At 35.3% G+C, this 17,772-nt stretch overlaps 1 protein-coding gene across 8 annotated transcripts in view; it reads left to right on the forward strand.

Moving 5' to 3' along the window:
• LOC149782879 (protein MTSS 1-like) overlaps nucleotides 1–17,772 on the forward strand; it is a 182,954-nt gene that overhangs the window by 39,448 nt on the left and 125,734 nt on the right. For all 8 annotated transcript variants that reach the window (XM_089934420.1, XM_089934427.1, XM_089934424.1 and 5 more), the window contains exon 3: nucleotides 583–656. In XM_089934420.1, coding sequence (XP_089790546.1) covers nucleotides 583–656 — 74 coding nt within the window. The remainder of the gene's footprint in view (nucleotides 1–582; nucleotides 657–17,772) is intronic.

A 17,772-nucleotide genomic window follows, 5' to 3' on the forward strand; every position in this document is an offset into this window, starting at 1 on the left:
ACCACTTGGTCTGTTGTAGTGTAGCACATACCTTTGTATGCAGTACTTGGTGGAATGCAATACCATTTGGTCTGTTGTAGTGTAGCACATATCGTGATATGCAGCACTTGGTATAATGCAGTACCACTTGGTCAGTTGTAGCGCATACCAGTAGTTTGAATTGGGATAAATACAATGCAGTTTGTATCATCTCAGTCAAATGTGATTTACCATATATACTTGCTTTTAAGTCAAGTCAAACTGCAAACAACAAAAGATCCTGATCAGCTGTAGCATAATGCACTTGCAGATTCTGGTCTGTGTTGTTTTTCTACTATTTATTCTAACAAACTGTATAGACCCAGATTTGCTGGAGCAATATTCAATGACAGATCTGGGTCTTACAGTTTACACTTGAACTCCATTTATAAGCTAGTATATACGGTAGTTGCTACAAGCCATGCAGGGTTAACACAAAGCTTACAAATTGATATTTATTCCATTTTACTTTGCTGCATAATTTCTGGTTTGTGTTCATAAAATAACAGCTCTATTCAACCACCTTTTTATCAATATTTACTGGTTTTGTAATGCATTTTTCAGGACAACTCTGATAGCGATAGGAGCTTTTCTAGATGCCTTCCAGAAGGTGGCAGACATTGCCACAGGTTCCAGGGGTAAGTCAACCACTGTTTGGCAGGGTTTTTATTAAGGACTGGACCAGACAGTAACAAGTCCGAAGCAGGTGGCATGCTACCATTTTGGACTGTATATGAGTCAGAATGTAAAATGCTGTATTAATTTCAGATTTACAGGAGGCAAGTTCCATTCATTGCTGGCTTTTATAGAAACCACCAACTTCTTGTACTTTTTAGGGTCAGACAAATTGCAAAAAGGCAGTTGCCAGGAAAGGAACTTGGTATTTGATTAGTCAATCAGACTATTATCTTCATGGCATGACCTAGTGTGATGTGAGGCATTATCTTTGTCTTAAATCAAAAGTTTACTTGGTCTGTGGCATGGTTTGGGAATTTTTTCTTGTCACATTTCATATCTTGAAAAATTTAATGATTCAGATACTTTTTATTTCTCTGAAGTATTCTTATAATGCAAATTTTAACTTGAGCAGATAAAGCATGCATTAAAAAAAGCAAAAAACAAACATGCCAAATTGCTTTACCACTTTAACCTTGTACCTGTTTGATGTCATAGATAACTGAAAATTTCATGTGAGAAAAAGTTTACCAGAATATTTTATTTCTAGCCTCAACAGAATGGAATCATCTTATCTTGGAAAACAAATTGAATTCATTTCATGGGCGCAAGAAACACAATAGTCCATTAAAATAAAGCTCAGCTGTATACAGCTGCCTTTGTTAAACCACAGTAGTCTTATTAAATAGGTCAAATTCTTTCTATTCTTGCTACTAAATGCGGGGTGGGGGTAAGGAACTGGCCTATGGCACTCACCTTTACAAATCAATGACATCTCACCTCTGTTTTTGTGGGTTTGAGTCTCAGCTTGGCTAACGTGGGTACGTGAAAAAACTTGCTAGGAGGTTCCCATGGATTGGTGGTTCTTTCACTGGTTTTCTGGGGTTCTTCCTCCACCGGATACACTGGCTGCCATGTGTAGCTTATTGTGCTGAAAAATGGTATTTAAGTACAAGAACAAAGCTACTTCATCAATTATTATCCATTTTAAAATAACATATTTGACAATTAAAGCTTTAAGGTTTGTGGTAATCTGTTGTGTTGCAATGTGAAATCTTTGATGGCTGCTAGTTTAACATATTTTAGAGGTTGAAGGTACACCTATGAAGATTTAATTTCTTTCAAGATTAAATTACAAAGAGACTTCATTTATGCAAATTTGTTGTTTGATCAATGAAGTTTTATTTGAAAAGAAAGTGATTTTAAAAAAATGGGAATATTTAGGGAGAGGCATAGATAGAACTGGTTTGTGGGATAACCATGGATATCATTATAGGGTAATAAATACAGCAACAGCTCTGGTAATTTGCATTTGGTTGTATTTACTATTTACACATTTTTTTTTGCTTCAGATGTGGTATGTTGTTCCTAAAATTGTTCTTTGTTTAATTTTTTTTGAGCTGATAATGGAACATTTCGATCTACTTCATACCTGATGGGATTTAACATGTTTGAACAGAGTTTAATAATCACTAATTTTTACCATTATTTCTTTTCTATTTCAACCACCCCCTTCTTATGTGATAATAAAGCAAGAGTTCTCATCATTTTCATAAGAGTGATATTTGGTCAAATTTTTACCTCAGGTGCAAGATATTTTAGCCAGATGAATTTTCCGCCAGATATTTTATCTAGACCTCTTATCCACACATGTGTAGTGCTTAGCGGGTGATAATTTGAACTTGCCCAAAATTTTCACCAAGTTTTTCCTTCTCTTCATGGGTTCATTAAGCACTTTAGTGCTGTATCAGATAGTGGCTGAGTCCATAGAATTTAGAAGATTACATAGTATTTCAGCTTTTGTCCATAGAATTTAGAAGATTACATGGTATTTGAGCTTATGTCCATAGAATTTAGAAGATTACATGGTATTTTAGCTTTTGTCCATAGAATTTAGAAGATTGCATGGTATTTCAGCTTTTGTCATGGTATTTCAGCTTTTGTCCATAGAATTTAGAAGATTGCATGGTATTTCAGCTTTTGTCATGGTATTTCAGCTTTTGTCCATAGAATTTAGAAGATTACATGATATTTCAGCTTTTGTCCATAGAATTACATGGTATTTCAGCTTTTGTCCATAGAATTTAGAAGATTACTTGGTATTTCAGCTTTTGTCCATAGAATTTAGAAGATTACATGGTATTTCAGCTTTTGTCCATAGAATTTTGAAGATTACTTGGTATTTCAGCTTTTGTCCATAGAATTTAGAAGATTACATGGTATTTCAGCTTTTGTCCATAGAATTTTGAAGATTACTTGGTATTTCAGCTTTTGTCCATAGAATTTTGAAGATTACTTTTTATTTCAGCTTTTGTCATGGTATTTCAGCTTTTGTCCATAGAATTTAGAAGATTACATGATATTTCAGCTTTTGTCCATAGAATTACATGGTATTTCAGCTTTTGTCTATAGAATTTAGAAGATTACTTGGTATTTCAGCTTTTGTCCATAGAATTTAGAAGATTACATGGTATTTCAGCTTTTGTCCATAGAATTTTGAAGATTACTTGGTATTTCAGCTTTTGTCCATAGAATTTAGAAGATTACATGGTATTTCAGCTTTTGTCCATAGAATTTTGAAGATTACTTGGTATTTCAGCTTTTGTCCATAGAATTTAGAAGATTACTTGGTATTTCAGCTTTTGTCCATAGAATTTTGAAGATTACTTGGTATTTCAGCTTATGTCAGTTATATCACTCCTTGATTTTTGTATATGAGACAAAAGTAGTTGCTAAATTGATATGCTTTGTGGGGCAAAATTGCATTCCCCAAACTCCTAAACACACATTGTAGTACTTCTACTATTATGTATTTGCATCTAGTTCTTGAAGTTTATATTGCATGGGCACTTGCTTTTGAAGGTTTTGATTGACTTCTAAGACACTTAGCAATGTTATGGTTATGATCAATACATGTTCATGTTTCACATTTGTTATGATTATATAAGTTGCATAGTCAGAGTTATGGCCCTTTTTTGACAGAGCCCTATCACAACATACTGAAAGCTTTTGCCAGTGGAAGAATGGTTTATAAGTCAAACATTAATCACCAGCTACTGAAATTGTATAAATACAATATTTCATTGATCCTAGATGCTGTCGTGGCTTTGTGGTTAGCATGTCGGACCACTCACTGATAGTGTGGGTCTGAATCCTCCCATCAGATCAGCTCTGGTTGGCTGCCTTATGGTTGGAATATTTGTTTATGCTCAGTCAGATTGTTTCTAGGATAGCTCCCCTAGCTGTGCTGTGGCTTCCTTAGCAACATCATGGAAAATCCTATTTTGCACTTCTTGTTCAGAGTGGTTCAGCTAATTTCAATATGTTTTGCTATATTTATTTGTTAGGAAATACTGTATTAGAATATTGTCAGATGTTACTCTCATAACAACAGTGTGACTTCCTTAGAAACCAGGCAGAGATTTATTTTTGAATCTAAAGAACTGCTGAGCCAGTTTTGTTCACACCTGGTAGGAAGGTTTCCTTGGACATGTTTGATCAATGCAGTTTTTAATGAAATCTATTTTCAATGTCTGCTCTTGAACTGCCATGCCACTATTGATCAAAATGGCTGTTAATTTTAGTTAGGACTTTTTCTCCAAAACTTCCATACTAAATTGGTAGGTGGAATCGTATACAGAACACCTTTTACATTCTTATGAAAGATTCTAGTGCATCATCTAGTCATGGTGAAGTCACTCAAAAGTTGAAACACAGTTAGCATGCCAAGTGTTGTCTGTGGCATTATAGATTCAGTCAGAATTCTGTGGCATTATAGGGTCATTCACTGTCTGCCTGTGGCATTATAGGGTCATTCACTGTCTGCCTGTGGCATTATAGGTTCTGTTGCTATAATGTCTGTGGTATTATATGTTCTGTTACTGTAATGTCTGTCAGTGGCATCATAGGTTCTTTGTCAGTGTAATGTCTATCTGTTGCATTATAAGTTCTTTCACTGTAATGTCTGTCTGTGACATAAGTTCTGTGTCAGTGTAATGTCTGTCTATTGCATTATCAGTGTTTCCCTTTATGCACATTTCTGCATCAGGGACGCACGCTGGAGAAAATTGATGTACACGTTTTGTTGCTGTGCATATTTTTTACGCAAAGGATTCACATAATGTAATTTATTTAATATTCATGCTTTGGATGAGGGATGGCATCATACTTCGAACATAGGTATAGACTGGTTCCTTGATTTGTATGCTCCCTGCATTGCACTATACTATTCATGTAGAGGAGTGCAACACAGGGAGCGTACGAAACAGAAAACCAGACTAGCATAGGCAATGTTATGATGGAGTAACTACCCCATATCTTGTGAGCTCTAACACGATTTCTTTCGAGCTCAGCAAGATGTCATCCAGATGTTTAACCTCAATGCCTGTTGCACTAGAAAGTGATCTCCAGATCAAAACGGCATGCACTAAGAATCATTAGCAAAGAAAATGAAAGAAGCAGAACACAGAAGAGTAACTGTGGATCTAACTTTACTGACAAGTGGAGAAAATAATTCCCTTGACTGGAATATGGGCATATCCATTAGGATTACTGATGTGACTTCTGATCACGTGATTGCTAAGACTGCAGAAGTGAATAATCCTTTTGTGACAGGGTTAAAGACATTTAAAAAATCTGCCATTGTTCGCCACAAGATATCTGGAGAACACATTATCATCCAAGACATTCTTTCACAACAAAGAAATCAGTAAACTTGCAGAGACAAATATGTTATTTGGATTACAAAGTCAGGGGGACATTGCAGATTTCGTTGGTTTTTAACTTTGCTGCAATAAAAGAAAGAGCTTAAAGTTCAAGTGTAACTTGTTAGAAAGAAGATGAATCATTAGCCTCTTTGATTTTTGAATAAATGAGTTCTAGTACGAAGTACAGTGAAACTGATGATAGTACACATTTTATGACAGGCAGTAAATTAACTGCCATTTGGTTAAAAAGATTTATCTGGCTTTTTGTATTGGCTTATATGTAATGTGTTGGTCTGTAATATTGCTACGAAAAGATGTACAATTTTAAACTCAAAGAAAAATGAACTAATAAAATTTCTTTGAATGGACAATGCATTTCTTTGTTAATTGTGCATGTTGGTTTATTTGTATGTTTATAGAGAAAGATAGTACGTTGTACAAGTTGGAATATCCTATTTCAAGCTGAGAATGTATGGGTCAGATGAAAATTTGTCAGTACATTTTTGACCCCCACATTTATTATTTGACCCCCAGCTATGACACCAAGGTTTTGTTTACCCTCAAATTCACTCTCCTGGGGGATACACTGATTTTAGGTTTTGTGACTGTGATGTATGTGGCATCATAGGGTCTGTGTCACTGTAATGACTTTGTGACATTATAGGTTCTGTGTTACTGTAGTGTCTATCTATTGCATTATAGGTTCTGTCACTGTAATGTCTGTGGCATCATAGGGTCTGTGTCACTGTAATGACTCTGCAACATTATAGGTTCTGTGTTACTGTAGTGTCTATTGATTGCATTATAGGTTCTGTCACTGTAATGTCTGTGGCATCATAGGGTCTGTGTCACTGTAATGACTGTCTGTTGCATTATGGAGTCAGTATAACTGTAATTATTGTCTTTTGCATTATAGGTTCAGTGTCATTGTAATATCTATGGCTTTCATGAAAGGTTCTGTGTCACTGTAACGTCTGCCTATGGCATTATGGGTTCAGTTACTTTAATGTTTATGGCATTATTGCCAAACTACAAAGACATACTGTACACTCAGTTCCTTCAGTGCATTATGTGCCAGCTGTAAACATGTACTGTACATCAAAATCCTGCAATGCATGATGTGCCAGCTGTAAACATGTACTGTACATCAAAATCCTGCAGTGCATGATGTGCCGGCTGTAAACATGTACTGTACATCAAAATCCTGCAGTGCATGATGTGCCAGCTGTAAACATGTACTGTACATCAAAATCCATTTTAGGAGCCATTTTATGCCATGATGCAGGGACTTTAAAATATATGTGTAATATTATATTGGCCCTATTTTTAATCTATATAAACATGACAATAAAATCATTTTTATGTTTTTATTACATTTCAAAGCACAAGAATGATTATTAATAAATATAACAATATCATTATATACACGTAAAGTTCAGTGTATACTATATGAAAAGCAAGAATGAATAAGAATGTTTAGCCTTTATGAACAATGTCACTAACACTTCATCAATATCTGCCTCATTTTTTTCCCAGACCATTTTTAAATGCCTTCCTGAAATCGGAAATTCTCAGTACTTGGCCCATCAATAGAAATTCTCATTAAATTTGCCAGAGTAGATATACCCATACAGTTATGTTTGTTTTGATCAGATTCTGGCGACTGAACCCCCTCTCACATCCTGCAGTAGAAATAGGGGCAACAAGTAACCTGGTACCTGCCTTAGATGCTGCTGGATATAAATCTTTTTGCCTACCTGTTTAACAGTAGAGTTTATCTCCTGATCATTCCTTATTTCCTTCTAATCACATTTAATTGCTTCTCTAAACTGACTGACAGCATGCAGTTACCTGCAATCATGTTTGAATAACGCCTTTTATTCGTCATCTACTGACATAATCCACTGACTGCTGCAGATAGTGAAAACAGGTATTAAGTGGCTCAAGTCACTTATATCAATGAAAAATTTAAAATTTACTTTACACAAATTTGTCACCAGAAACTTTTGCTAGTCAGTCAGTAATTGCGCCACTTTCAAAATTCTTTCGCGTTTGTTGCCAAATGTGAAGCCTAGCGGAGGCCCTGTTCAGTTCATATTTGGGTGTACTTGAGCACTGGTCAAATACGGTACATTCCTAACTGATAAAATATGGTAAATTCCGAATGTAGAGAGATACCGTCTTTCAATGATCGCTTATAAACACAACTGATAATTCAGAGTTTCCCTGGTCCGTCACCATCATTGAAAAATGTTTGAAAAAATTATCCTGTACGTGTGATCTTTCACTTGGGTTACTTGTGATAGTTCACTTCTGTAAAATCAGTGATTCCTGAACATTTTGACATTGATATGCCGCCTTTTATTTAGTTGTATCATAGCTCATGAATTCTTGGAGAGACTGGACCTAAAGTAATATGGTTACATTTCTGTCTCGTATTTAATCATGAATAAGAAAATGCCTATACAACTTTAATAATTGAAACTCCATTTCTGTGAAAGAAAATGACAAAGTATTTGAAACTTTTTGGAAATATTTTGCAATTTTTGACTTGCCATAAGTCGCCTGTGCAGGCTTTCTGTTGTAGAAAACTGAAGTATCTGAATAATTTTGTCCTCCTAAAAGATTTACTCGCAAACATACCCTTTTATTTGTGAATTTGATAAGAAGATTGCAAGACATTTCAACTTGTGCAAATTTGATGAAATTTTAAATACTCATCCATCTTTTATTTTGTTGACAGTTAGGTTTACAAAATTATTTGTATGTTTATGGTTTCTTGCTAAAACAATATTAAGTAGGTTGGTCAGAATAAGATCGAATGTTGATTCTTTTTTTCCTCCATTTATCAAAAGTGAACTGTGTTTGCATGACCTAATTTTATATCTTTGAGAAAAGACTTTTGTAATATTTTCTTGCATGACCTAATTTTGTATCTTTGAGAAAAGACTTTTGTAATATTTTCTTTTAATTTTTAGTGGTTAAGAGTGGCAGAGTAAGTGCCGATGGGTGAACCTTTTCTTTACCACTACAAATTCACTCTATATAAACTAACTTATTGTATGATTGTCTTTCTTGTGTAATAATTCCTGCGGTCTGAATTCTGGTAATCAATGGCTGGGCTGTAGAATTCTACAGATGGGTCTAACCAAGTGGTTTATTGATTCATAACATCACTGGCACTGGGTGAACAGTGTTGTAGAGTGCTTCTCTTGCTGGTGCACAAAAAACAAATGAATGTCATTAAATGAAATAAAAAAATAAATAGGTTCTTTTTATTGAAACAATTGAAGTAAATATCAAATCACATAAGATCATTCAGACGAGAGACAGTGAGTCAAATCTAGAACTAACAAATCTTGTAGAGAATCACTCCGAAGAACATAATCCTGAAATTACACTTTGACATTCTGCAACATTTCTTAAGTGTGTCCCTTTAACAAGATCCATAACTTGAGACAATATAATGTTATCATTCTCTGCATTTCAATGTTCCAAAACTTATAAATAAAAATGAGGTTGTCATCTTCTGAGAAACATCTGTGCTGGCCATTTTACTTGTTCAGAAAATGTTATGAGTTCAGTTACCATGGATCACATGAATAATTTGGATTGGATACTTTTACGTAATTATTTGCAGGATGCACCAATTTCCCACTGACCTCTCCGGTGGCCTAGTGGTTAGAGTGTCCGCCTCAGATGCGGGAGGTCATGGGTTCGATCCCTGGCAGAGTCATTCCAAAGACTTATAAAAATGGTACTATCAGCTGCCTCACTTGGCGCTCAGCATTAAGAGGTTAGTGTTAGGACTGGTCAGCCTGGTGTCAGGATAATGTGACTGGGTGGGACATCATGCTACATGTCTGTGGCATGATGTCCCAGTGCTAGACGTCACTATAAACTGCCACACTGCAGACATCATAGCGATATGACTGAAAAATTGTTAAAGCTACGTTAAAAATCCAAATCACACACACACCAATTTCCCACTGGAAACAAATATGGTATAAGAGGCACAATAGGGAATATATGTGTCAAATGGATAAATGACAGTTAATTTATGTATAAATTTTAAAGAAAGTCACTTACATACAATAAGTTAGTCTGATTGTATGCGCGAGTGGAATATCAGGGACTTTGTAGGATGGGCAACTCAAAGGATATTGGCAGAGAAAACTCGGGGGCTAAAGAAACCTTGATTTCTCTTCCAATTCCCTTTTTGTTGTCCTACCTTACATTATCTCTAGCATTCTATTTATACAAATAGTCTAATACTTAGATGGTAACCTAACTTGGCATCAATCATTGACATACCTGTAGCATTTGGGTGCTCTTTATGAAAATTGATGTCTCAGGTATTCTCTACCTGAAACATGGACGGCAGTGGTGGTCATTCTAGTTTGCTTGATCTTCATGCAGACTGTTTGAATGAAGATTTTACAAGTGTACATCTTTTTGGTCTAACAAATATTTTCAGAATTCATACACTGGATCAGAAATCTCAGAATAGTGTAGTAAATACCCAGTTTGCTTAACCAGAAGCAAACATAAAAGTGCAACAAGATCAAAGTGTACCACAAGAAAAAACCTATGCTCTTCAGTTAATACCTGGTTACACTAAGTTTATAAGGAATGGTCTGAGTATAAAAATTACAAGCCTCAAACATTCCAAGAAGATATTCATTTGATTCCAGAGGGTATGTTAATAATGACGAGCAAAATGTCTGGACTGGACAATTCGCTTGTGAGATAGTATATTGTGAAAAGATGGAACCTACTACCCTGCATAGACCACTCAGTTCCTTTTAAATTACAGGTGTGTATTGTTTTGCAACATATCTTACAGCAGCCTTGTATTCAGCCTTGTCAAACAGTGGGCCATCTTTTTGTTTTTGTTTTTGATCAGGTCTGTTACACACAAAGGGGCCGAGTGGTCTAAAGCGCTCACCATTACGGATCACTGCCATATCACCTCTGTCTGTGTGGGTTCGAGGCTCGGATTCGGCCAGTGTGGGTATGTGAGAAAGCTTGCCAGTAGCTTCTCGTGGGTTGGTGGTTCTTTCCTGGGATTTCCTGGGTTCTTCCTCCACCATTAATACTGGCCTCCATGTATAGCCTGTCGTGTGCTGAAAAATGGCGTTAAATCCTACAACAACACACAAATGTGTAGAACAGGTTTTAGCATTTAGCTAGAAACCATACAAATTATTTTGATTGTAACATACAGGCATCAAAACAATTCAGCACAAACTTTCCTCTAGATAATATACAAACATCAAGACCATTTGGGAAACACTTTCTGCTATGAGGGCATGCTGTTTAAATTTCTCTCTTGTATCATTGATATCATGAATACACTGGTCATTAGCATGTAATAGTTAGGTGGTTGTTATTTGAAGGTTAACAGGGAGTAAACTGGCATTGGATGTCATTCACACATAATTTGGGGTTGTTAAAATAAAAATGCAGGCGTAGATGGGTTTTGTGAAATCGGTTGTAATGTTGTACAATAGACATTATTTATGTTGACAACAGAATCAGCACAGAAACATTTATTGGTCAGAATCATCATGAAATGGGCTTATGTGCTCTCAGTCTATTCTTGGCAAACTGATTGCCTGAAAGAGGTATAATGTAATGAGAACTTAGATTGTCTGGAGAAGTGATTAGGTCAGCTACATATCAGTTCTGTGTTATATAAAATGCTGGGAATGGATTCAGTCTTACTGATTTAATTCAGTCAGAATGGTTCCTATTTCACTGAATGTCAGATTAGTTCCTGTGTCTTGGAAACTTGTTCCAGCCAGTCATAAATCAATGGATTTTCAAGTCTTCTGTATTCCTGAATTAGTTTGCTTATTCAGTCATGGGTATAAAGTGTTATGGAAAGCCATTGCCACCAAAAGTATCTCATTAAAATAATATAAGTAAATTTAAAATAAACCAAGAGAACCTACAACAAAACAAGCATGCTTGTAAAATAATAATAATAAATTCCAGACAATAAGATCAATACTCAAATAAAACAAACGAAACACAATTGTCAGCTGAAACAAACAACATACCATTGAAACAAATAAACGCTAAACGAAATAAATGGTATTTAATCAATAAGATCAATACTCAGATTAAACAAATGAGGCACAATCAGAACAGACCAATATATACAGAAACAAACAACATACCAACGAAACAAGCCAACGCAAAACAAAATAAACGGTATTTAAACTCTAATGCCGAAATAAAATAAACGAGATACAAATAAAACAGACAAATGTCAGCAGAAACAAACAACATACCAATGAAACAAGCAAATGTCAATGAAGCAGCTGATTTGTTATCATGAGGGCAGTTGCCACTGACCATTGCGATGTTCCCAGTGCCACCATCAAGATCGACCCTGGCTGATGACTGTAATATCTCCCTTGCCCCTGTCAAGATCACTACTCCAATTGTCTCTCTCTACTTTGAATGTCTGAAGAGGTATACACATTTTGTCCTCATATGCAGAGGAATCTGTTTACAGTACAATTGAAGATAAATGTTTATATTTGTTGGACCGTGTAACCTATTTGACAGTGACGATAAAGGATATTTTTCCAAGCACATACTTACGATTATCATCATTTGAGACTTTCTTTGTGCCACAGAGTAAAATTGTAGAATATATTCAAGTTGAAGAAAATATACAGAGATGGTTGACTTTGATACTTCAGTGACTCCGAGAGTTGTATGTTCATCCACAATTGTGAGATTGGAATTTGTTGTAAAAATAATCATTGTTATGGCTAATGAGTAGAGCAAGACCCAGAATCCAGGGATAATCCATAAACTGACTCATAGTTTTACGAATGGGACGTGTTTGATAATTTTGATGGTGATTGTGTTGCACAGAATTCTTTGGTTATCATTGTGAACAATGTTGAATTTTTTTGTTATAATACTGGAAAGTCACAGATCTTCTACATTTGTTGCCGCATTCAATTCCAATTTTGCATTAGTATTACACAGTATGTATGAAGTTGGAATGCTGATATGCTTGTAGTTCCTGTCTTGCCTGTCTATACTGCAAAAGCCGAACATGTTTTTTCATTGTAAAAGCAATGTTAAAGCTTTGTATTAAAATCTTTTAAATTTTCATATCTTGTGCATCAGTTTTTGTATTCAACTGATAAAAAAATATGAATGATTACTAGTAAATCTGAAATGAACAGTACTAATTAAAACATATATAATAAACTTAAAAAATATGAATTACCACTAGTAACTCAGAAATGAACAGTACTAATTAAAACAATGAACTAAAAAATAAAAAAATAAACACTAGTGAATCTGAAATGAACAGTACTAATTAAAACAGAATAAACTGAAAAAGAAAAAAATTAATAAACACTAATGAATCTGAAATGAACATAGCATAAACTAAAAACATTAATATGATTGAACACTAGTAAATCTGAAATTAACAGTACTAATTAAAACAGAATAAACTTTTAAAAAAGATAATATGAATGAACACTTATAAATCTGAAATGAACAGTACTAATTAAAACATATATAGTATAAACTAAATAAAAGAACAAGACAATGAAGCAGCTCTATTGCAGTACATGTACAAAGACAGACAGTGCACGAGTGATGGTGGTTAGGGAGGGCAATTTATGCATAATCAACTTGGTGTGCTTTGGTTGTAGCAAAAATTCATTACTCGTCATGAAGAAGTGTATATAGTTTATAAAATGCATTAATGTAAAAAATTTAACATAGTAAAATGAGGAGTCAGTGTAAGACACTGTATCCATCCTCCCTCGCTCTCTCTCTCAGTGAAAAGGGGTTCATGATTTAATAAAACCACATCTAAAATAATTTTCAAGCCCCTCTACTTACTCCCTGGAAATTTTATGAGAAATAATAAATTGAACTGAATTGATTAAAAATGTAAAACAAACATTTCAACCAGTTAATCCAATTTACATTGGACACTGATTGAAACGTGTGTCTGTGCTCACTGATGATGCTGTTTGTGTTTGGGATATCTAATGCCTTGGTTGATTGGAGTGGTGATCCTGACAGAGCCACAGGGGATATTTCATTCATTGGCAGGACAGTCTAGACTGTGGCACAGAGGATATCTTAATGGTTGGTGGCAGCCTCCCTCGTGATAACAAATCTGCCATGTCATTGAGAAGCCTTATTGTGTTAGTTAACTCTACGTCATATGCCATTTTGAAGAATGTTGCACGCTTGGCTGTAATCTTCCCTTACAATGCAGTGGCACCTTGTTCTTTCAACAAATTTGAGGGGCCCCAAGTGGCTGAGTGGTCTAAAGCGCTCTCCGTTACGGATCACTGCCATCTCACCTCTCTCTGTTTAGGTTCGAGTCTCGGATTCAGCCAATGTGGGTATGTGAGAAAGCTTGTAAGTAGCTTCTCGTGGGTCGGTGGTTCTTTCTGGGGTTTTCTCTGGTTCTTCCTCCACCATTAATACTTGCCGCCATGTATAGCCTATCGTGTGCTGAAAAATGGCGTTAAACCCTACAACAACAACATCATCATCAACAAATTTGACTATCATGTTTCATTCTTTCCTCACATTTTTGTTGTTACTTTGTATCATTTCACATCAGCTTAACCAGCTTGTGTTTGTTTCTTTCATGTAAAGACCTTTTACTTCATTTGATGTTTGCTTTTTTCACTGGTATGTGGTTTGTTTCTGTAGATATATGACTGTTTTGTTTGTGCCTTGTTTGTTTTATTTGAGTATTGGTCTTATTCTTTAAATACAGTTTGCTTCATCATAAAGTTTGCTTGGTTCATTCATATTTTCTTTCTTTCAGCTGATATTTTTTTCATTTGTGCATCCCTTGTTTTATTTTTTGTTGTTGTTGTGGGGTTTAACGCCATTTTTCAGCACATGATAGGCTGTGCATGGCGACCAATATTAATGGTGGAGGAATAACCTGGGAAAACCTCGGGAAGAACCACTGACCCACGAGAAGCTACTGGCAAGCTTTCTCACATACCCACATTGGCCATATCCTAGACTTGAACCGACGCAGACAGAGGTGAGATGGCAGTGACCCATAACAGAGAGTGCTTTAGACCACTTGGCCACTCAGGGCCCCGTTATTGTCTGAGCTTTAATATTATTTTACAAGCATGTTGGTTTCATTGTAGCTTTTCTTGGTTTATTTTAAAGTTGCTTATATTATTTTAATGATTTTTTGTGGCAGTGAGGGCTTTCCATAGAGCAATGATAGTGTTTAGCCAGCTTTGTAATTTTCTGGAAACAATCACTAGTTACTTTGATTTGTCCCGACATTATATACTATCATTCCAGTCGTTTTTAAACAGTTGAAACAGGCTGAAGACCAGTAGAGTTTATGCAATGGCGTGAAATTCAGTGTTAACCATCTGTTGTTCCATTGCAAACAACTATTAGTTACGGCTTATGGCTACTCCTCCTGAACAATCGGGAAAAATTGCATGAACCTCAGTGGACATTTTTGTAGTCATATCTAGTTGGTTCTAAATGAATATTTGCATTTGTGGTACAAAATATGGCCATTTAATCTTGAAAATTGATGCTCCTTGAAACATTGTGAGTAAAACTTTATAAATATTCATTCTGATTGTGTTTCTCCTTGTTATGAACAATTTTAGTAGTTCTTTCATATACACCTGCATATTAAGTGATGCAGTTCATCCATGCATGCATGTGTGCACATGGTTGAGTGCATTTATATGTAGTGTCTTTACAGCTGTTTAAACAAGGAGACTTTTCACTTTTTGGGATATGATTGGGGATGGTCTGTTGATGGTGATTAAAGATCTAATTATTTTACCTGCCTACTGTGTGGTGGGGGAGTGCTTGTTGCTGAATAGATAACTATGAATAAAGGGCAGAGGATGTGACTTGAATCAGTGCAGATTTTGATGTTGCAAACTATCGTGTGTCATTAAATTTTCATTAATTTAATAAATGCAGCATATTTGTGTGACATAAAAATTTCTGTGAATAAAGGCTGAATTTACCATTTTCTGTCTGTCATTAAAGGTGAAAAATATACACCAAATTTTGTTGAATTTAAATTTGGGATGTACATTGATTTGCTGGTTGTTACACTTGATTGCAACATTTTCTACTAAACTAAAATTGAAATATTTCTTTTATTTGTACATTTTATCAATCATAATCCATGACCATAGCTGTTTTGGCACAGTTCCATATATACCAGTATATAAGTATGAACCAACTGTCAGCTGTGTAGACCCACATCTGCCATGATTGCATAATGTGTCAGATGACCTGGATCTATACAGTTATGTTAGACTTGATCAGTAGAACAATCAACATAGACCTTGTTCTGCCAGTGCATTACACAACACCATGTTGGGATCTCTTTTTTTTTAGTTAGACCCAATTTATATGCAAGTACTTAAGGACTTTCAATGGTATTTCAGGCATAGGGGTATAAATAACTACTGTGAAATGCAGAATTGATTGAATGATTGTAAAACAAGACTGTTTATGCATGTCTTAGAATTGAAAAGAGGAATAATTTTGCAAAAAACTATGGACAAACTCTGATTCATTTTTATCACACTTCAGTATAAATAATGCAATATAATCATGTTTTATTTGGAAACTAGTTGTATTACACATCAGTGAATAGGGTTAGTTTTACAACGTAAAATCTTTTCTCCGCTTTGCCATATTATATATATAAAGGAACCTTGTTTGATATAGCGTGTTGAGATTTGCCTGTCTGCATCAGATAACACTTTTCTGCAAAATCCATTGCAAACAATGAAACTTCTCATTGAGTGAACAATAGTTCACACAGTTTTCTCAAAGGTGTTGCAATCTCAGTTCCGCAGACTGCAGAAGATATTGATCCTTTGGCAGTGATATTGTCACTTAATACTGGAGGCTGTCTTCACTTTTTTCTTTGCTTCTCCATCGTTTTATAACGCAACTTTTATTTGGCACAATTTAGTCAGGAATGTACTGGTTTGTCATCCATCCATCCATATGTTCATAGTGACTTCCCTTTAGTCAGTCTGATTACTGCCAAACTTTCAGTGGTCTTGGTTTGGCTTTCAGGTGTCTCTGTTAAACTGTGCTTTGGTAGAAGGCAATAATTTCAAACTTGTGTTTTGGACAGATCTGTTAGCCTAAGTAGTAAGAGTGTCCACTGCAGAAAGTCATGGGTTTGAACCCCAGCTGAGTCATACCAAAGACTTATAAAAATGGTATTAGCAGCTGCCTTGCTTGGTGCTCCGCATTTGGAAGTTAAGTGTTAGGACTGGTTGGCCTGGTTTCAGGATAATATGGCTGGGTGGGACATGATGCTGCATATCTTTGGCATGATGCCCCAGTGATAAACTGCAACACTACAGAAATTTTAGCAATATGCCTGAAAAATTATTTAAACTACATTAAAAATCTAAAAACACAACACTTTTGCTTGCTTTCAAAATCTGCTTAGACCCTCAATTCATGACTGCAAATGATGTGTTCCAAGCGTTTTGTTTGCTTCTGGTTCATTTGTCATACATTCATACAGGATGACAAAACGGGAGAAAATATTTTTTCTGAGCTCTGTTTTGGAGAGAAAAATAAAATTGATCTTTTTAATAAAAATTGCTTGGCCAGTTGCTGATATATTTGGCTTTTAGTTTTATTTTAACCTTGCGAGTTATTTCGTATCCCCTTTTGCTTTTAGATTTAGTGGCCTTTTTTCTGTGCAGAGTTCGGCTGGTGATCATGACCAAAGTAAATAACTATTAATGCCTAGTTTAAAGTCATTTAAATTATGAACAATGACAGATTTGAGAAATAAAATCATTGTAAAAACACTAGGAAATTGTCTGATTTAGTACCTGATATATCAATATCATTTTTCTGGATTTTTTTATAGAATGGATCAACAGTATGCCCCATGAGTAGACACCTATTCCATAAAAATGTGTTACTTATCTGGTTATCAGTTACCATCTATACTTGCTTACAGTTTGATCCCATATGTAAATTGTACAAACCCAGATCTACCATCATGTAATGTGCTGGCAGTTTATGATGAGTATTCAGTAGAACAAGCGCATCAAATCTGATCTGCCAGTGCATTATGCGATGGCTGATTAGGGTCTTTGTTGTATGCAGTTGGACTTGATTTATAAGTGATTATATATGGTATGTGGACAAAATTCTTATCTCCCTATGGGTCCAGATAACTGACAGTTTACTTTGGTTCAGAAAAAGGTTTTCATTAGTTTATGTGTGGAAGTCAGATTAACATGACTTGACTGTTATTGTCAGTGACCTTGTTTTACTCTTGAAATATTTAAGTCAGAGCAGTTTCTTTTAGATA

This window comes from Sinohyriopsis cumingii, chromosome 15, assembly GCF_028554795.1.
Source record: "Sinohyriopsis cumingii isolate HCF-2022 chromosome 15, ASM2855479v2, whole genome shotgun sequence".
In the NCBI taxonomy this organism is placed as follows: domain Eukaryota; kingdom Metazoa; phylum Mollusca; class Bivalvia; order Unionida; family Unionidae; genus Sinohyriopsis; species Sinohyriopsis cumingii.